The sequence below is a fragment of the Haliotis cracherodii genome, unplaced genomic scaffold (assembly GCF_022045235.1).
Source record: "Haliotis cracherodii isolate W230 unplaced genomic scaffold, xgHalCrac1.p SCAF_5, whole genome shotgun sequence".
NCBI classification, from domain to species: domain Eukaryota; kingdom Metazoa; phylum Mollusca; class Gastropoda; order Lepetellida; family Haliotidae; genus Haliotis; species Haliotis cracherodii.
In genome coordinates this window covers 22,992,563-23,009,312 of record NW_027266308.1, presented here as the reverse complement: position 1 = coordinate 23,009,312, position 16,750 = coordinate 22,992,563, and the positions used below count along the sequence as shown (strand labels likewise).

Here is a 16,750-nt window from a genome sequence, read left to right as displayed (position 1 = left end):
GTGTATTTGTCCTCCTAGGAGATGCTGATATGTCATCACTTGATGGAATGTTAATGATGACAAGTAATTTATCTGTCCTCTGCTAAGCTCTAGTAGACATTTCTAATGCTCAATGTTCAGGACGACATATATATCAAGTAAAGGCAATAAAATATTTTATAGAACTAATCTTGAAATTGGATGCAAGGTTGACAGAAAACGACCCTTTAGTACTTAATTGAAAATTGCGTTTACTTAAGTGTCTCATGTCATGTAATGGATACCTTAACATAAACCAGGGTTCTTTTAAATGATCATGTGAAGCTGACTTGCCCCTGTGTTTTGACAGTTACAACCTCACAATGCCGAAGGACAAGGCGTGGGGAGCGCTCGTAAATGGAAGCTTCAACGGACTTATTGGACAGTTGGCCCGAGAGGTGGGTGGAGGGAGTTCAGAGATGAAGAGGGGGGAGAGGGTTGGGAGCTTATGAGGGAACGAGTAGGGTAGGGTAGGGTCGGGTAGGGTAGGGTAGGGTCGGGTAGGGTAGAGTAGGTCAGGAAAAATGAAAAGAAGGATATGAAGAAATGAAGGGTGGGTAGCAAGGCTGGGAGGAAGGGAAGGAAGACTTGGAGGAAGGGTGGGTAGGAAGAGTGGGAGAGAGGATTGGAAGAGTGCGAGGGAGTATTGGAAGACTGGGTTTGAGGATTAGACTACTGAGAGGGTGGGTAGGAAGAGTGGGAGAGAGGATTGGAAGAGTGCGAGGGAGTATTGGAAGACTGGGTTTGAGGATTAGACTACTGAGAGGGTGGGTAGGAGGAGTGGGAGAGAGGATTGGAAGAGTGCGAGGGAGTATTGGAAGACTGGGTTTGAGGATTAGACTACTGAGAGGGTGGGTAGGAAGAGTGGGAGAGAGGATTGGAAGAGTGCGAGGGAGTATTGGAAGACTGAGAATTAGTTTGAGGATTAGACGACTGAGAGGGTGGGTCGGAAGAGTGGGAGGGGGGATAGGAAGACAGTTTGTTTGTTGTTAAACGCCGCACTCAGCAATATTCCAGCTGTATGACGGCGGTCTGTAAATAATCGAGTCTGGACCAGACAATCTAGTGAGTGATATCATGAGCATCGATCTACGTAATTTGGATACGATGAGATGCATCAACCATTTCAGCGAAACTGACCACCCGACCCCGTTAGTCGCCCCTGACGACAAGCATAGTTGCCTTTTATGACAACCATGGGTTGCTGAAGACCTAAGGGACTGGGAATGGATGATTGGAAGACTGGAAGAGGGTATGAAGACTGGAAGTGGGGGAGGGAGACTGGAACGAAGGGAGGGTGAGAATGGAAGGGGGTATGAAGACTGGAAGAGGGGAAGGGAGACTGGAACTAAGCGAGGATTGGAAGACTGGAAGAGGGTATGAAGACTGGAAGAGGGGAAGGGAGACTGGAACGAAGGGAGGATTGGAAGACTGGAAGGGGGTATAATGACTGGAAGGGGGTATGAAGACTGGAAGAGGGTAAGGGAGACTGGAACGAAGGGAGGATTGGAAGACTGGAAGGGGGTATGAAGACTGGAAGAGGGGGAGGGAGACTGGAACGAAGGGAGGATAGGAAGACTGGAATTGAGGGAAGGGAGATTGGGAGGGAAATAGGATAGGAGAAGAACGAAATGATGAGGACAAAATTCCGAAGAAGTATCGGATGAATTACACTGTTATATGCATAAAGTTAGCTTCAAGAAGTGACTTTCGGTAGATGAAGAGCAGCATAGGTACCGCTGAACATTTGCCATGTGTTGATCATTGTTCTGTATTGCAGGAGGTAGATATGGTCGTGGCACCAATATCCATCGAACCAGACAGGGAAAAAGTGGTGGACTTTATTTTCCCCTATTATTACGAGTACACTACCGTTCTCATCAAAAAGCCGGATCCGAACAGGACTAAGTGGCGAACGTTAATTGACCCCTTCAAGTGGCAGGTCCTCATGTGCATCTTCATATCACTCTTGGGGGTCACGACGTTCTACTTTCTAGTAGAGCGCTGGAACCCGTACTATGAGGGCAAGAAAAAGGAAAAGTCCATGTTCGGGGATGCGTTCTGGTATATGTACGGAGCGTTGCTTACACAGGGTAAGTTCTCCGGTATAGTGATTGTACCTTACTCGGTGATTTGTTTGTTTGTTGTTTAACGTCGTACTCAGCAATATTCCAGCGAAATGACGGCGGTCTGTAAATAATCGAGTCTGGACAGACAATCCAGTGATTGCTATCATGAGCATCAATCCACGCAATTGGGATCGATGACATACATGTACATCAAACAGATCAGCGAACCTGACCACCCGATCCCCTTAGTCGCCTCTTACGACAAGCATAGTCACCTTTTATGCATGGGTTGCTGAAGACCTATTCTACACCGGATCTTCGCGGGCCCCGTCCTCGGTGAAAACTAGTAACGTTAAGAACTGCAACAGCCATAATAAAATCTTGGGCACCTGGCTAGAAAATATAGTCATTCCAATGAAAGACTAGAGGTCACAGTTTTAATCATTTGTCAATGACTGATTTCACAATTGACTAATATAAACTGCTGGGCATAAACTGTACACACCCATGTTTGATGGTGGCTCAAATGAAACAAGAACGAAATGATATTCGATGGTGATGTATGTTACACGGGTATTAACGTTGTTGTTTGGACCTTAAGTTTACAGTTCATCATAGTAACGTTTTGATGACGTTTGTAATTTTTGGTCAAATCCAGTTTTCAAATGTATACTTTCTCTTGCCCTGCAGGGACGGTAGGGTAGCCTAGTGGTTAAAGCATTCGCTCGTCACGCCGAAGACCCGCGTTCGATTCCCGACATGGGTACAATGTTTGAGGCCCATTTCTGATGTCCCCCGCCATGATATTGCTGGAATATTGCTGAGAGCGGTGTAAAACCATACACACTCACTAAGCTCTTGCCCTGCAGTTTATATATACCATTCCACTGATCACTAATCTATGGCACGTGTATTCTCTATATCTTTAAATTTGTTTCAAAACACATAAAAGCTTCTATATAAGCAGATGTACCGGCGTGTTCAGTGATTTTATCTACCGGTAGGGCACTAACATGCTTACCCTTTTCGCGAACACTTGGTGTCATCAGGGATATTCAGTGATCCATTCATATAATTTCCACCTCATTCACCCAGTCTAATCAGTTACGGCATATAATCGAGACTGGTTCATCACTGGCATTGAGGTTGCATAAAGTCAAGCAGGAAAACAATCTCTTGTAATCCTCGTGTTAAATTAGGTTATTTTTTATTCATACAGAGGCACGGATGGCCCAGTCGTCTAAGGCGTCGCAGTTTGCTGTGCAGATTTGCGTCCCTTGGGCACGCCAGGAACCTATGATTGTGTTCTAGGGTTGCCAGCACCATATCTGTGCTCGTGGGTTTCCTCAAAGTAATAAACGTCACAGACGTTCGGCTTCCTCACTCAATAAGCTGACTCGTCGTAACTGGAATACTGTTCAAAGCGGCGATAAACCAAACTCACTCACTAACTCATTCTTCTTATTCGATTTCGTCCTTTTCGCGCAAGATTTAGCATCAGTTCAGTGATAACCACAAGTGTGCCGGGATCATCGTCTAAGTGACCAATTTTCCCTTTCCAGGAGGCGAGCACCTGCCGGACTCTCAGGCCGGACGGACAGTGGTCAGTTGCTGGTGGTTATTCTCCATCGTCATGGCCGCCACCTACAGCGGCAACCTTATCGCCTTTCTCACCGTCAACAAGGACAAACTGCCGTTTGACACCATCAGCGAATTGGTTGAGCAGACCGACTACATCTGGGGCACCGCGGGAGGCGGCACCTACTGGGAGACGATGTTTGAGGTACCCCAGGTTGGTCAGAGAGCCAATCTCTACCAACTCTTTGCTCAGTATCTCTGTGTCCAAGTAACTGGTAGTGTCCTAGTGTAGAAGATTCCTTCTGCTGTGTCTAGTTTGTCTGGTCGTTGTTCGTCAGTCTCTTGAAACTGTAATGATTCTGATTTCGCAATAGTCATGGATTCTTCTTTAAATTCATACACAATCTCTCTTATCACAAACCCTCTTTAAAATGGATCTTTGTAAGTACTGATAACTGCGATAATACGTCAAGCAAAGTCGTGCATTCTCTTCTCCTGAAGCACACAGCCTGCCTGCACTAGTCACACACGTTTTGTTAATTCCTACACATTCTCATAAACTTACATTAGAGGGCAAGAAACCGCTAGTGAGGCCTATGCAATCAGGTTCGATTAACAACACATGATTAATAAATCATGCGCCAACACATACACATCGTAACACATCCACTCACCCACCCACCCACTCACTCACTCACCCACACACTCACTCACTCACCATCTCACCCACTCACTCATTCACACACCCACACTCTTACTCATCAACTCGCTCACTCACACACCAACACACTCGCTCACCTATCCACACACCCACGCACTCAACCCCCTCCCACCCACCCATCCACTCACTCACCCTCTCACAAACCCATCCCCCCACCCATCCATCCACCCTTGCACTCACCCAAGCACTCACTCACTCAGTCACACACCCACATTCTTACTCCTCAACTCACCCACCCACTCGCTCATCCACACACCAACACACTCACTCACCCCCACTCCTACCCAACTACCCACTCACTCACCCACCCACTCACTCACTCACCCTCTCACAAACCCACTCACCCACCCATCCATCCACTCACGCACTCACCCAAGCACTCACGCACTCATGCCCTTTCTGAAATATCCGTCCTACTACATTTCTACAAAATAATCTGTTATGTGTACACGGGTTGGTGATTTACAACACCTTCCCTGAAGTTATTAAAAAATTATATTGATATATCTTCGACTTAATCTCCTAGTTTCCAATTCTTCATTGATCCTCTTCACTTACACTTCTTACATAAACAAAATGTCATTTTGTTCGGATATTAAATATTTCCAAATTTATGCATCCATTGTATAAAACACACACCCGTTATCGAGACATATGGTCGTCTTCTGTATTCAACTATTCTGGTTGGCTGTTCGTTCGTCAGCCCCGTTCAATTCCCTAGATGTGAGAAGTCCATTTATGGTGATACAACTGAAGAAAATTCCAATCACAGATGAACCTCAACACCATCGTAATTCATTACGTCGTTAACATTTAAATAGTTCATCTGTTTCGATTCAGTCATGAATATTTCATGGAACTGTCTGTCTCATCAAATTTTAGTAGGTTTCCATAACAACCAATTTGAAACAAAACGTTATACCTGTGGCGTCCGATAATGGTAGTTCATGAAAGGTATACCCAAGGTGGGAAACCAGTGCACAATAATAGCTAGTCTCTTCCTTAAAGTATTTTTCACACTTGTGTTGTTTGTGACCATTTGTTTTAGTGTCTTGAACATGGCTCCAGATATGAAGCAGATGAGGCTGTTTCACTGGTTTCTTGTATTTCTAGTGCAGAGGGGTAAATCAGTGGGAGGTAATTTGACAATTATTGAACGATATCAGATCATCGATATACCCGAAGCTAAAGTAAAATTTGTTAGCCAAACTAAATTTATCTTGTTATGATTTTGCCAATCCAAGCTGACATTCCGATTCATATGTTTAAAGGAACAGATCAGCAAAAAGGGGGCCACAATTGGTGTCCTTGTTATTCTTTTTTTTATTTATTTCTTATATTTTAAACTGCATTTCATCTCTTGATTACGTCAATACGTTCCCATAATCTGATGATCAGTTGACCTGTCTTTGCAAGTGTTTGTGACAGGTGCCATCGGGGTAATAATATAATCAGAATCGTACCATGGACTGCGTTTGGTGGAGGTTTCTTATGACCATGAAAACGTCGCTTTTATTCACATTAATAATCATATTTATATAGAAATTTCTTATGATTATTGATACGGGACTTGCCGCTTTTATTCAAAACAATGTGTAACAAGGTATATCACACATTAATACATTCAACAATATCCCGTCAGAAATATACCATTCACATTAATGCAAATGCCTTCAAAGTTCCCATTGAAATGTTGGGGCGATCTCTGGATGTGTCCACGTTTCCCCAAATAAGCTCAGATCCTGGTGTTGGGAAGGAACGTGTATAGAGAACCAGTGTACAGGCAGAACTGACTACGTGTGTACGAGTTATCAAATCATAGGAGCCACAGAGACCTGAGCAGCCAGTGGTAGTGCATTGTGTCTAAACATTGTGTCTGAACATTGTCTAAACATTGTGTCTATGTTTCTGTTCACATAGTGCTTTGTCATCGCTGCGTTTCATGTTACAGCCAAAGCAGTAACATGTGCTACAAACTGCTTGTTTTAAAAGAAAACTGCCGGGCAAAAGAAATTATACCCTTCAAAATAGGATTTGACCAAACAAATACAAATGTTATCAAAACGTTACGAGGCTGACAACAGTCTCCGGAACAATGCAAACGTAAGGACGAAAACAAAACTTTGATACTCAGATAAATGACCTTCGAATAACCAGTTCGATTTTGCAAAGACGTATAGAGATGAGACGTTGGTTTGGTTTCAATTTTAGCCACCAACAAAACTAGGTGTATTTTTATTTTTGCCCGGGGGTTTATGCTATATCTGATGTGTTATTATGTGTTAAAATCTGTGTATATTACGGCGGTGAGTATGTTTTACAACTTATGTGTTAATGTGTTTTCTGACAAATGTATCAAAATGTTCTCACCAACGTGTTGATATATGGTTAAGTTGATGTGCACAATAAATTGTAGCTATTAAATGAACATGTGAAATGTTGTGGTATAAATATATATTGCAACAGGTATGTCTAATGTGGTAATGTGCACCCAGTGTGTTGATATAAGGCTCGGAGTTTTTTCCACTTATATCAACTCGTGTTATATATTTGATGTCAAAAGACACTTGGGTGAGATTTTATTCATCCAACACCATTCTTCCAATTTTTTCAGTTTGTAGACAGTAATAAGTAGTGTCTTGAGTGTGAAAAGTACTGCTAACACCTTCAGTAGCAGATCAATTAGTGATGTCATTTGATTGTGACGTCATGATAACCAATGACATCACAATAGTCTGCAAAGCATTGTTATGCAATTTCATTGCAGCGATATTTACAATGTAGATATCGCTTGATCTCACCCAAGCCTGTGGGAGCCAATTTTTTATGATGAATATGTTTTGCAACAAGTGTGTCAAAATGTGTTAATGTGCAGCCAGTGTGTTGATATATATATATGACCAACCAGGAAAAAAGAACCTTATGAGTGCTAGGATACAATTGTGCTGTGACGTCACAAAGAAAGACGATTAACGTCAATTTACTTCCGTAAACATCGCCATGTGTGTGGACTTTAAAAAAAATCGTTTTTTTTTAACTCGTTAGTTCGTAATGTAATAGAAACATCATTTCAAAGCATTTCAGCATACATATCTACTTTTAATTAATCAGACATTATATCTAAAAACTACAGTTAATAAAAATTACATAAACGGTCATAAGTCTGAAAATGGGACTTTGCAGAAAATGAGACCAACTGTTTGGTGCCACGTGTCTCTGTAATAAATATGAAACGAAGCCTATCAATTGTTATTAAGTTAAAATGTAATTTTTCACTCATAATGTCCTTTATCTTATGGCTGGTCACACATTTTAGTACTATTGTGTCCAAAGTGTTACATACAATTATCATCAAATTGCGACACGTGTATCACTATGCAAAGCGTCATAATTTCTCCATGCACCTCGCTGTACGTTAATGTTTTTACTTTCATTGACAGACATATACTCCGTCTAAACAACACTTCATTATTGACAGATAAAGATGCATTTATTGACAGTTATGCACGATGTGAAAATAACGCTCGGTACTGCTGATAAAGACACTCTCACAAACAGAAAAACACGTATTTTGAACAACGCTCATTACTGACAGATAAATACACTTTGATTGACAGATATTCACTCGGTGTAAATAACGCACGATGCTGCTGATAAAGACACCCCCACTAACAGAAAGACACGTATTTTGAACAAAGCTCATTACTGACAGATAAATACACTTTGATTGACAGATATACACTCGGTCTAAATAACGCACGATGCTGCTGATAAAGACACCCTCACTAACAGAAAGACACGTATTTTGAACAACGCTCATTACTGACAGATAAATACGCTTTGATTGACAGATATACACTCGGTGTAAATAACGCACGATGCTGCTGATAAAGACACCCTCACTAACAGAAAGACACGTATTTTGAACAACGCTCATTACTGACAGATAAATACACTTTGATTGACAGATATACACTCGGTCTAAATAACGCACGATGCTGCTGATAAAGACACCCTCACTAACAGAAAGACACGTATTTTGAACAACGCTCATTACTGACAGATAAATACACTTTGATTGACAGATATACATTCGGTGTAAATAACGCACGATGCTGCTCATAACGACACCCCACTGACAGGAGGACACGTACGTTGTGTAAATGTCAAACACATAATAACCAATCTCGGTTATCCGACGAGACGGTTTCCATTGTACATAAGGCAAACTATCGGTGAAGATTATATAAATGGTTCACTGAAAATTATGACGGCTATGGACACATATCTGACAGATATTGTTGTTGTTTTTATTTGTGTATTTTTATTTTTATTATCATTGAGACGTAAAATGATACGCTGCGTACTTGTTAATATTTTCTCTGTCGTGGAGGTTCCTTATAGACATCATCAGTGTACCCTTGTGGTTCCAGAAAACCAACAAAGCTGAATTCAGAATGGCCTGGGAGGGGATCAAACGGTTCAACGCCACAGACCCCTCCGTTCTGAGTCTCAACCCGCTTGACCATTATAATAAAGTGAAGGAAGGCTCGTACGGCTTCATCGCCGACAGGTCGATGATGGAGAGGTGGATGGCGGAGTCCTGCGACCTACAGATGATCAAGGAGAACTTTTTCCCCCTTCAATACGCTATAGCACTTCCCAACAACTCCGCATATGTGAGCATCTTCTCGGAGGAGTAAGTACCGATGTCATAACATATATCTTAAGGGCCAGAGGCGCGAGTTGTCCATTCGTTGGTCAGAGCTGCGTCCCTTGGGCACGCCAGAAACCTATGATGGTGGGTTCGAATCCCGGTTCACCCCGAATATGTTTCTAGGTTTGTCAGCACCATACCCGTGCTCGTGGGTTTCATTGAAGTGGTAAACGTCTGAGACCTGCATCACTTCGGGCTTTCCTCCCACATTAAGCTGACACGCCGTGATTTAACTGGAATACTGTTAAAAGCGGCGTTAAGCCAAACTCACTCACTCACTCTGAGTGAAGACGCAATAGTTGAATATTGCTCATAAGGGTATAACTATCGTGTGTCATAACTTTCCGTATTGCACATGTGCAGTTTAGCGATTCTCAATGTTGACTGGTCAGTTGAAACTATATGACGTCATAGTGCGTCGTAGTGCTATCTGAATGATAGGATGCCTTCAGTGACCTTTCTCTGTAGGGTTGACATTTTATGCGTTTTCTCTTCATTTTCTTCTTAAAATGTCTTAGAGTCATATACAGAATAACCTACTTGAAACTCGGAATTTCGGAATATCTGTCCCTCGTCAACACCATTAACAACATTCATTTACTCGGGACGGAGAATCCGTTATTCCTGGAAGCTCGTCGGTTATAATCTAAATAAGATATGGTTAAAGTTGGTTTGCTATAAATACATCGTATTTGATACATTATGTTACATACGAGTCTTCTTGATCAGGTAATTTATGACATCTATTTAGAATGTTACAACATAACACATCCTGTTCAATACTCATTTTAAATAGTATTCGTTTAAGATAACAATAGATAAACAGATGAGCAAAAAAAGTTTAATCTTAAATTGAAAATATCTAAGCGATATCATATCCAAAATATTGACTGTGCTGGATCTTAGTCAGCACTCAAAGAGTGAGTGAGTGAGTGAGTATGGTTTTACGCCGCTTTTAGCAATATTCCAGCAATATCACGGCGAAATGGGCTTCATACATTGTACCCATGTCGGGAATCGAACCCGGGTCTTCGGCGTGACGAGCGAACGCTTTAACCACAAGGCTACCCTACAACCCCTAGCACTCAAAGAATACTTCGACATGGTTTTGTATTTTAAAATACAAATTGATTTAAAACTTTTTATAAAAAAAATAATTAGTTTTTCAATTTTCAATTTCATAAAAATGTCGGTATACTTTCTTTCGCCCCTCAGTTCATGTGTATTTTTATATAGAATGATACATATGATTATCCCAAGTAAGTAGTATATTTTTATGTATTTTATTTATTGCTGAATGTTCATACTGTATCGCTGTAGGATGATGCGCATCTACGAGAGCGGGCTGCTTCAGATCTGGAAGAAGCGATGGTGGTCTAAGAACAGTTTCTGCAAAGGTTCCCTCACAACCGAAGCCAAACCTATAATTTTGATCGACGTCCAGAGTGCGTTCTACCTTATCGGTATCGGCGTGGTGATCGCCGCCATAGCGCTAGGGTGTGAGTGGTTGTTCAGGTACATCAAATGCCGGAAATCCAAACCCGCACACATGGCGAACTGTAACGGACACAGCAAAGGCCACCTACCTAAGTTCGCCAATGGTATAAAGTGAGCCGAATCTACGGGACCAGTGTTAATAAGGATGAAATAGTATCGGAAATGTGAAACTTAGCAATTCTGGTTACCATACGTCATGACATTTGTATACCATAGAGCGGTTTGCTTATGAAGACAAACAGATGCCGGGAGATGAAAGCTGGTGCCACCGTGGGATGATGGCACTGTTGGTGCTTTAACTGATTCAACCATTTGACTCAAGGCCTAGTCATCCAGGCCTCGGCTGTGGTCATGGCTACGGCAACAAGTGTTCTCAAATATGATCTTCATATATCACCGATGCCAAAACAACCCCCAAAATAGCTGTATATAGCTGTTCCGTGCACCTCTATTGGCTTTGTTTATTGTTTTAAAGATTTTATCGAATCCAAACGAAAACTTCAAACCATTTCGAGAGGAAAGTCCTGTCTTTTAGAGCGCACAAACGCTGTCTTCCATGTAGAATTTCGCTTTAAGTTCTTTTCCACACGACAAAATACTTACTCTCCATTGTAAAAGTGACATGTAAGATGATTGGTAAATATATTATCCGATATTAATCCTTAAACCATATAAACATATTGCCAAGAAAGGACAGGAAGATGTTCTTACTGACGAAACTGCCGGGTAAAAGAAAGTATACACAAATGTTTGATGGTAACCAAAGATGAAACCAGCAAGAAATGCTATACGATGATTCTGTGTGTTTGTTTGTTTGTTTGTTTGTTTGTTATTTAACGCCGCACTCAGCAATATTCCAGCTATTCCGGCCGTCTGTAAATAATCGAGTCTGGACCAGAAAATTCAGTGACTGACATCGATCCACGCTATTGGGATATGATGACATGCATCAACCAAGTCAGCGAGCCTGACCACCCAATCCTGTGAGTTGCCCATAACGACAAGCATAATTGCCTTTTACTGCATAGTTTGATGAAGACCTATGCTACTCCGGATCTTCGCGGTCTTATACGATGAAAATGTTTTTGATACGGGTATATATTTGTATTTTGGACCTGAAGGTTTGCAGTGTTTCATGCGACTATTGTCAGCCTTGTAACGTTTTGATAACGTCTGTATCTTCTTGATCAAATCCAACTTTCAAGTGTATACATACTTTTTCCCGGCAGTCTATTATCCACACAAATGACTTAACACTTGGTCTGATGCTAAAGAACAATTGATGAGTCTAGCGTCTGTGAGCCAGAACTGTGTGTTAATGATTATGATCAATAACAGTTCTCACTGGCACTGTGTTAAGTTACGTTATCTCGTTGTCATGGAACTCATATAAATATAATGGACATTGTTTTGTCCATGTGAGCCATAAAGTCCTTGATAACCCAACATATTACGATAGATCACTCATAAATGTTTGCAAATGTCAACCCGCCCGGAACGCACATTGTATGAAGATACAATGGTTGTATAGCGGGGCTACCGCGAGATTTGGAAGTCGGTCTGCTAACCCCGCTATTACAACGCATCCATCTTCTGTTGGATTGACCAAACCATCGAATTTACAGTTCTTTTAGCAATAATATTTTAAAATAGATGCACATCCTGTGTTGTATTTATACATATATATATATATCGTTGTGCGTGTCACCAAACAGACAATATGTGTGACGAACAGGAGTATTTGCAAGCTATTCACTTATCATAGTTAAAAGGTGTAGAATTATCATATTACGGCCCACATGTCATCGGGGAAAGTGCAGATCACAGTAATTTGATAATGCCCTCATTTTGCATACCGACGGGTCACCATGAATTGCCTTGCTGTATGATGTCATAGCTAATTTGCATACTAAAATCAACAAACATGGCATCTGGCTATTGGCACGGCTGTGTCAACTCGGATGATTGAGCGAGTGCCCCATGAGCCAGCTGATGATAGATATGTATAGGTCGACCAGTTTACCTGCATATATACAGTTTAGACGTAGAAGCACGCAACACATTGCAGATGGACGCTGAATCGAACGACGGGTTCGATCGATCGGCGAAGTGGGTCGGTTACATTGCAGCGTCGTTTTCAATGTCAATGTCCAAACAACTCTGAAAATTGACGTTGGAATAGCTCCTAAATGGCTTCCTACTGATGTTGGCTGGATCAAAGACCAAGTGGAAAGATGTCACGTAACTTACACTGACGTAATCAATCATTGATGCTGTGTTTCTAGGCAAATGTCACACTGACTTCTGTTGTGTTCTTGGTGCAATTCTTTCTGGGGTTATCTTAGGGATATGCTCATCTGTTTAGGATAAATTCTTCCCATGTCAGCTGTAATAACGGTAACGTAGTTCCAGGCGTTTTCGATCTGTTTTCAAATGATCTCCGTGGTTCAGTGAATGACAGACAGGCTTCTGCAAATAATAATTCCCTGAAAATTAGCGTTACCAATGCGGAAGCTAGGAATGTGGCGTTGGAATCCCACACCTGGGTTACCCCGTATGTCTGTGTGGGAGTATTAGCCATCATATTGTGCGTTAGAATAAGGGTGGACAATGTTTCTTTTACCATCCTTGTATCATTTTCTAGACACCACTTTGGCTCTATCTTACCGATCGCTCTATCGACTCCTAAAATTATCAATAAAGAAGATGAACAATCCAAAATAAAATTCAGAAAACAAATTATATCAAATACGAATTTGGCCTTTCCCAATATTAAACAACGATGTCATCCAAACTAGTGGAATAACAGATTCGTCCCGATCAGCACCACACTCGTGCCCTTGGCTTTCACCAAAGCTGTGATTGTCCTGCTAACACGTTGTGATAAAATGTATGTACTGTCTACGGTTTTGTTAAACCCATCTCACTTACAGTATCTATATCGATGTATAACTGTGCTCTTTTATGCAATGGGAATTGAAAAAGTAATTATTGCCCTGGTATTAAGGGTAGTGGGTCAGTAACGTTTGCGTTGTGTCATATATAGAAAGTGAATTTCCATGGAACGTATTGAGTGCAAAAGGATCACCTCGATGTAAATGCAGATCGTGTTCCGGGTACGTCAGGTGCCAGTTGTCAGGAAAGTCACTCTTGAACGCGTTAACGCTACCATCTTACTGACGTTTGTATTGTGGTATGATTGCGTGTCAGTGGAACCTTCCAGTTATATATGAAGTATATATATCTGGCTAATATGGCGACACACATTCAGGCATTTTGTGTTTTGCGTGTTTTATCATACCAGGAATTAGTACAAGTCCGGGACATAGGTGTGGTGATTGTATATGTAAATATGTTTTTCATTGTTTTATGGAAACTGTCGATAGCTATACGGTATCGATGTCTACTATCGAGATTATTAAATTTGTCATGAATTTATTGCCTTCGGCCAACGGACAATCGCAATGCATCGATATTCTTATATAATGTCTTTGTTATCACCCTGGGGGCACGGCCGACCCGATGATGAAGTCGCCTCCATCCTCTGTGCAGAGGATGAAACAGCACAGTTGGGACACGGGCGACCTCGGTGATGAAGGTGCCACAATTCTCTGTGCAGAGGATGAAACAGCACACTGGGGGAACGGCTGACCCCGTTGATAAAGGCGCCACAATTCTTAGTGCAGAGGGTGAAACGGCACACTTGGGGGCACGGCTGACCCCGTTGATAAAGGCGCCACAATTCTTAGTGCAGAGGGTGAAACAGCACACTTGGGGGCACGGCTGACCCCGTTGATAAAGGCGCCACAATTCTATGTGCAGAGGATGAAACAGCACACTTGGGATACGGCTGACCCGGATGAGGTCGCCCCAATTCTTAGTGCAGAAGATGAACCAGCACATTGTAGGCACGGCTGACCCTGTTGATGAAGTCGCCCAATTCTCTGTGCAGAGGATAAAACAGCACACTGGGAGCACAGCTGTACCGATGATGAAGTCGCCAAATTCTCTGTGCAGAGGATGAAGCAGCACACTGGGAGCACGGCTAACCCCGTTGATGAAGTCGCCAAATTCTCTGTGCAGAGGATGAAACAGCACACTGGGAGCACGGCTAACCCCGTTGATGAAGACGACCAAATTCTCTGTGCAGAGGATGAAACAGCACACAGAGGGCACGAGCGACCCCGTTGATGAAGTTGATCGCCATCTGTTTATAGTCCATCATAGCATAAAGCCTTACTAATTCACTACCCCTACCATCCCCTCAGGGAAGGCCCGTGACGACGGTCTAGTGCTGTTGTACAAACGATTATGTACATAGGGTATTCTGGTGGAGGCCATACAAAGACCAACTGCCAGCATGGAATTGGTGTATTTCAGTATTGTATGTTCTCGTAGAACCATTTACCGCTATGGTGGTGATAACAGGTTAGTGGGTGGGTGGGTGTATTTACAAACAAATCGACGTGCATCGTTGAGCGAATGTGAGTACGGGGTAATTGTATATTCGTCTGTCTTTGAAATGTTGTTTTCATTATCTGAAATCTGCATTTACACCGTCCTGTGAAAGGTGTGATGCAGAAGCAACAGTGCCTATCGGTATGGCAACGGGATTCCCACAGCGTGTGGTTCGTTATTACGGGCTATGTACTCATACATAGCTCAAACGCATTCGTCGTTCACTGTAAATATTCATGAACATTCATTGTTAAAATGTCGTTGAATTCATTATTGATTTGTACTGTGTACTCGACAGCACACTACCTTGCCAGTCATGTTTGTTATCGATCTGTGATTTCAAGTCTTTCACTTGCCTCTGTTGTTTAGTTGATTACAAGTGTGTATGTTCCTTAGAATGAATAAAAATATGAAATATATATCTATCTTATGTCTCTGATGATAACTTGTCTGTATATTGCAATGACTGGTCGCTATGCGTCATTGGCGGATATCTACGTGTCTTTGACAGGTCTCTACGCGTCAGTGACTGATCCCTCTAGGCGTCAAAGACTGGTTTCAATACAAGGCCTCTGTGTCAATGCTGGTCACTTCATGTCATTTTGAACACTTGTTACACATGGACATTCATTTTACAGAAACTTCAAACTTTAAACATGTGTCAAATATAGACATTTATATATAATACAGAAATTACAGACTTGAAACTCGTGTTAAATGACGACGTTCATTATACTTAAAACTGCATACTATGAACGCGTTATATATAGAAATTATACAGATACTACATATTATGAACACATTACATATAGACATACAGAAACTAGATCTATGAACACATGTTACATATAGACATTATACAGAAACTACATACTCTGAACACGTTTCATATAGACATTATACAGAAACTACATGTTCTGAACACGTTACATATAGACATTATACAGAAACTACATATTCTGAACACATTACATATAGACATTATACAGAAACTACATATCATGAACACATTACATATAGACATACAGCAACTACATACTCTGAACACGTTACATAAAGACATTATACAGAAACTACATATTCTGAACACATTACATATAGACATTATACAGAAACTACATACTCTGAACACGTTACATATATTAGACATTATACATACAATAACACACTCTGAACACATCTTTTTTATAGGCATTATACAAAAAATACCTGCTATGAACACATTACATATAGACATTATGCAGAAACTTCATACAATGAAAACACGTAACATGTAGGTATTATACAAAAGCTAACTGCTATGAACACGTTGAATATAGACATTTTACAGAAACTACATCTATGAACACATGTTACATATAGACATTACACAGAACTAGATATATGATCACATTTTACATATAGACATTATAGAAAATCAACATACTATGAACACATGTTACATCTTGACATTTTACACAAACTACACACTATGAACACATGTTACATATAGACATTAGACGGAAACTACACACTATGAACACATGTTACATATAGACATTATATGGAAACTACACACTATGAACACATGTTACGTATAGACATTATACGGAAACTACACACTATGAACACATGTTACGTTTAGACATTATATTGAAACTACACACTATGAGGTGAGGTGAAATGGGGTTTAACGTCGCGTCCAAGATTAAT

The 16,750-nt window shown here is 41.2% G+C and overlaps 1 protein-coding gene across 2 annotated transcripts in view; it reads left to right on the top strand.

Annotated features, from left to right (window-relative positions):
- LOC139443019 (glutamate receptor-like) overlaps positions 1-15,437 on the top strand; it is a 55,754-nt gene extending 40,317 nt beyond the window's left edge. Inside the window, exons 9-13 of one of the 2 annotated variants that reach the window (XM_071223942.1) lie at positions 329-416; positions 1,799-2,111; positions 3,650-3,870; positions 8,820-9,085; positions 10,424-15,437. In XM_071223942.1, the coding sequence (XP_071080043.1) occupies positions 329-416; positions 1,799-2,111; positions 3,650-3,870; positions 8,820-9,085; positions 10,424-10,715 (1,180 nt within the window). In that variant the 3' untranslated portion in view covers positions 10,716-15,437. Of the gene's footprint in view, positions 1-328; positions 417-1,798; positions 2,112-3,649; positions 3,880-8,819; positions 9,086-10,423 lie in introns of both variants that reach the window. The other variant, XM_071223941.1, reaches the window with a different exon arrangement.
- The last annotated feature ends 1,313 nt before the right edge of the window (positions 15,438-16,750 follow it).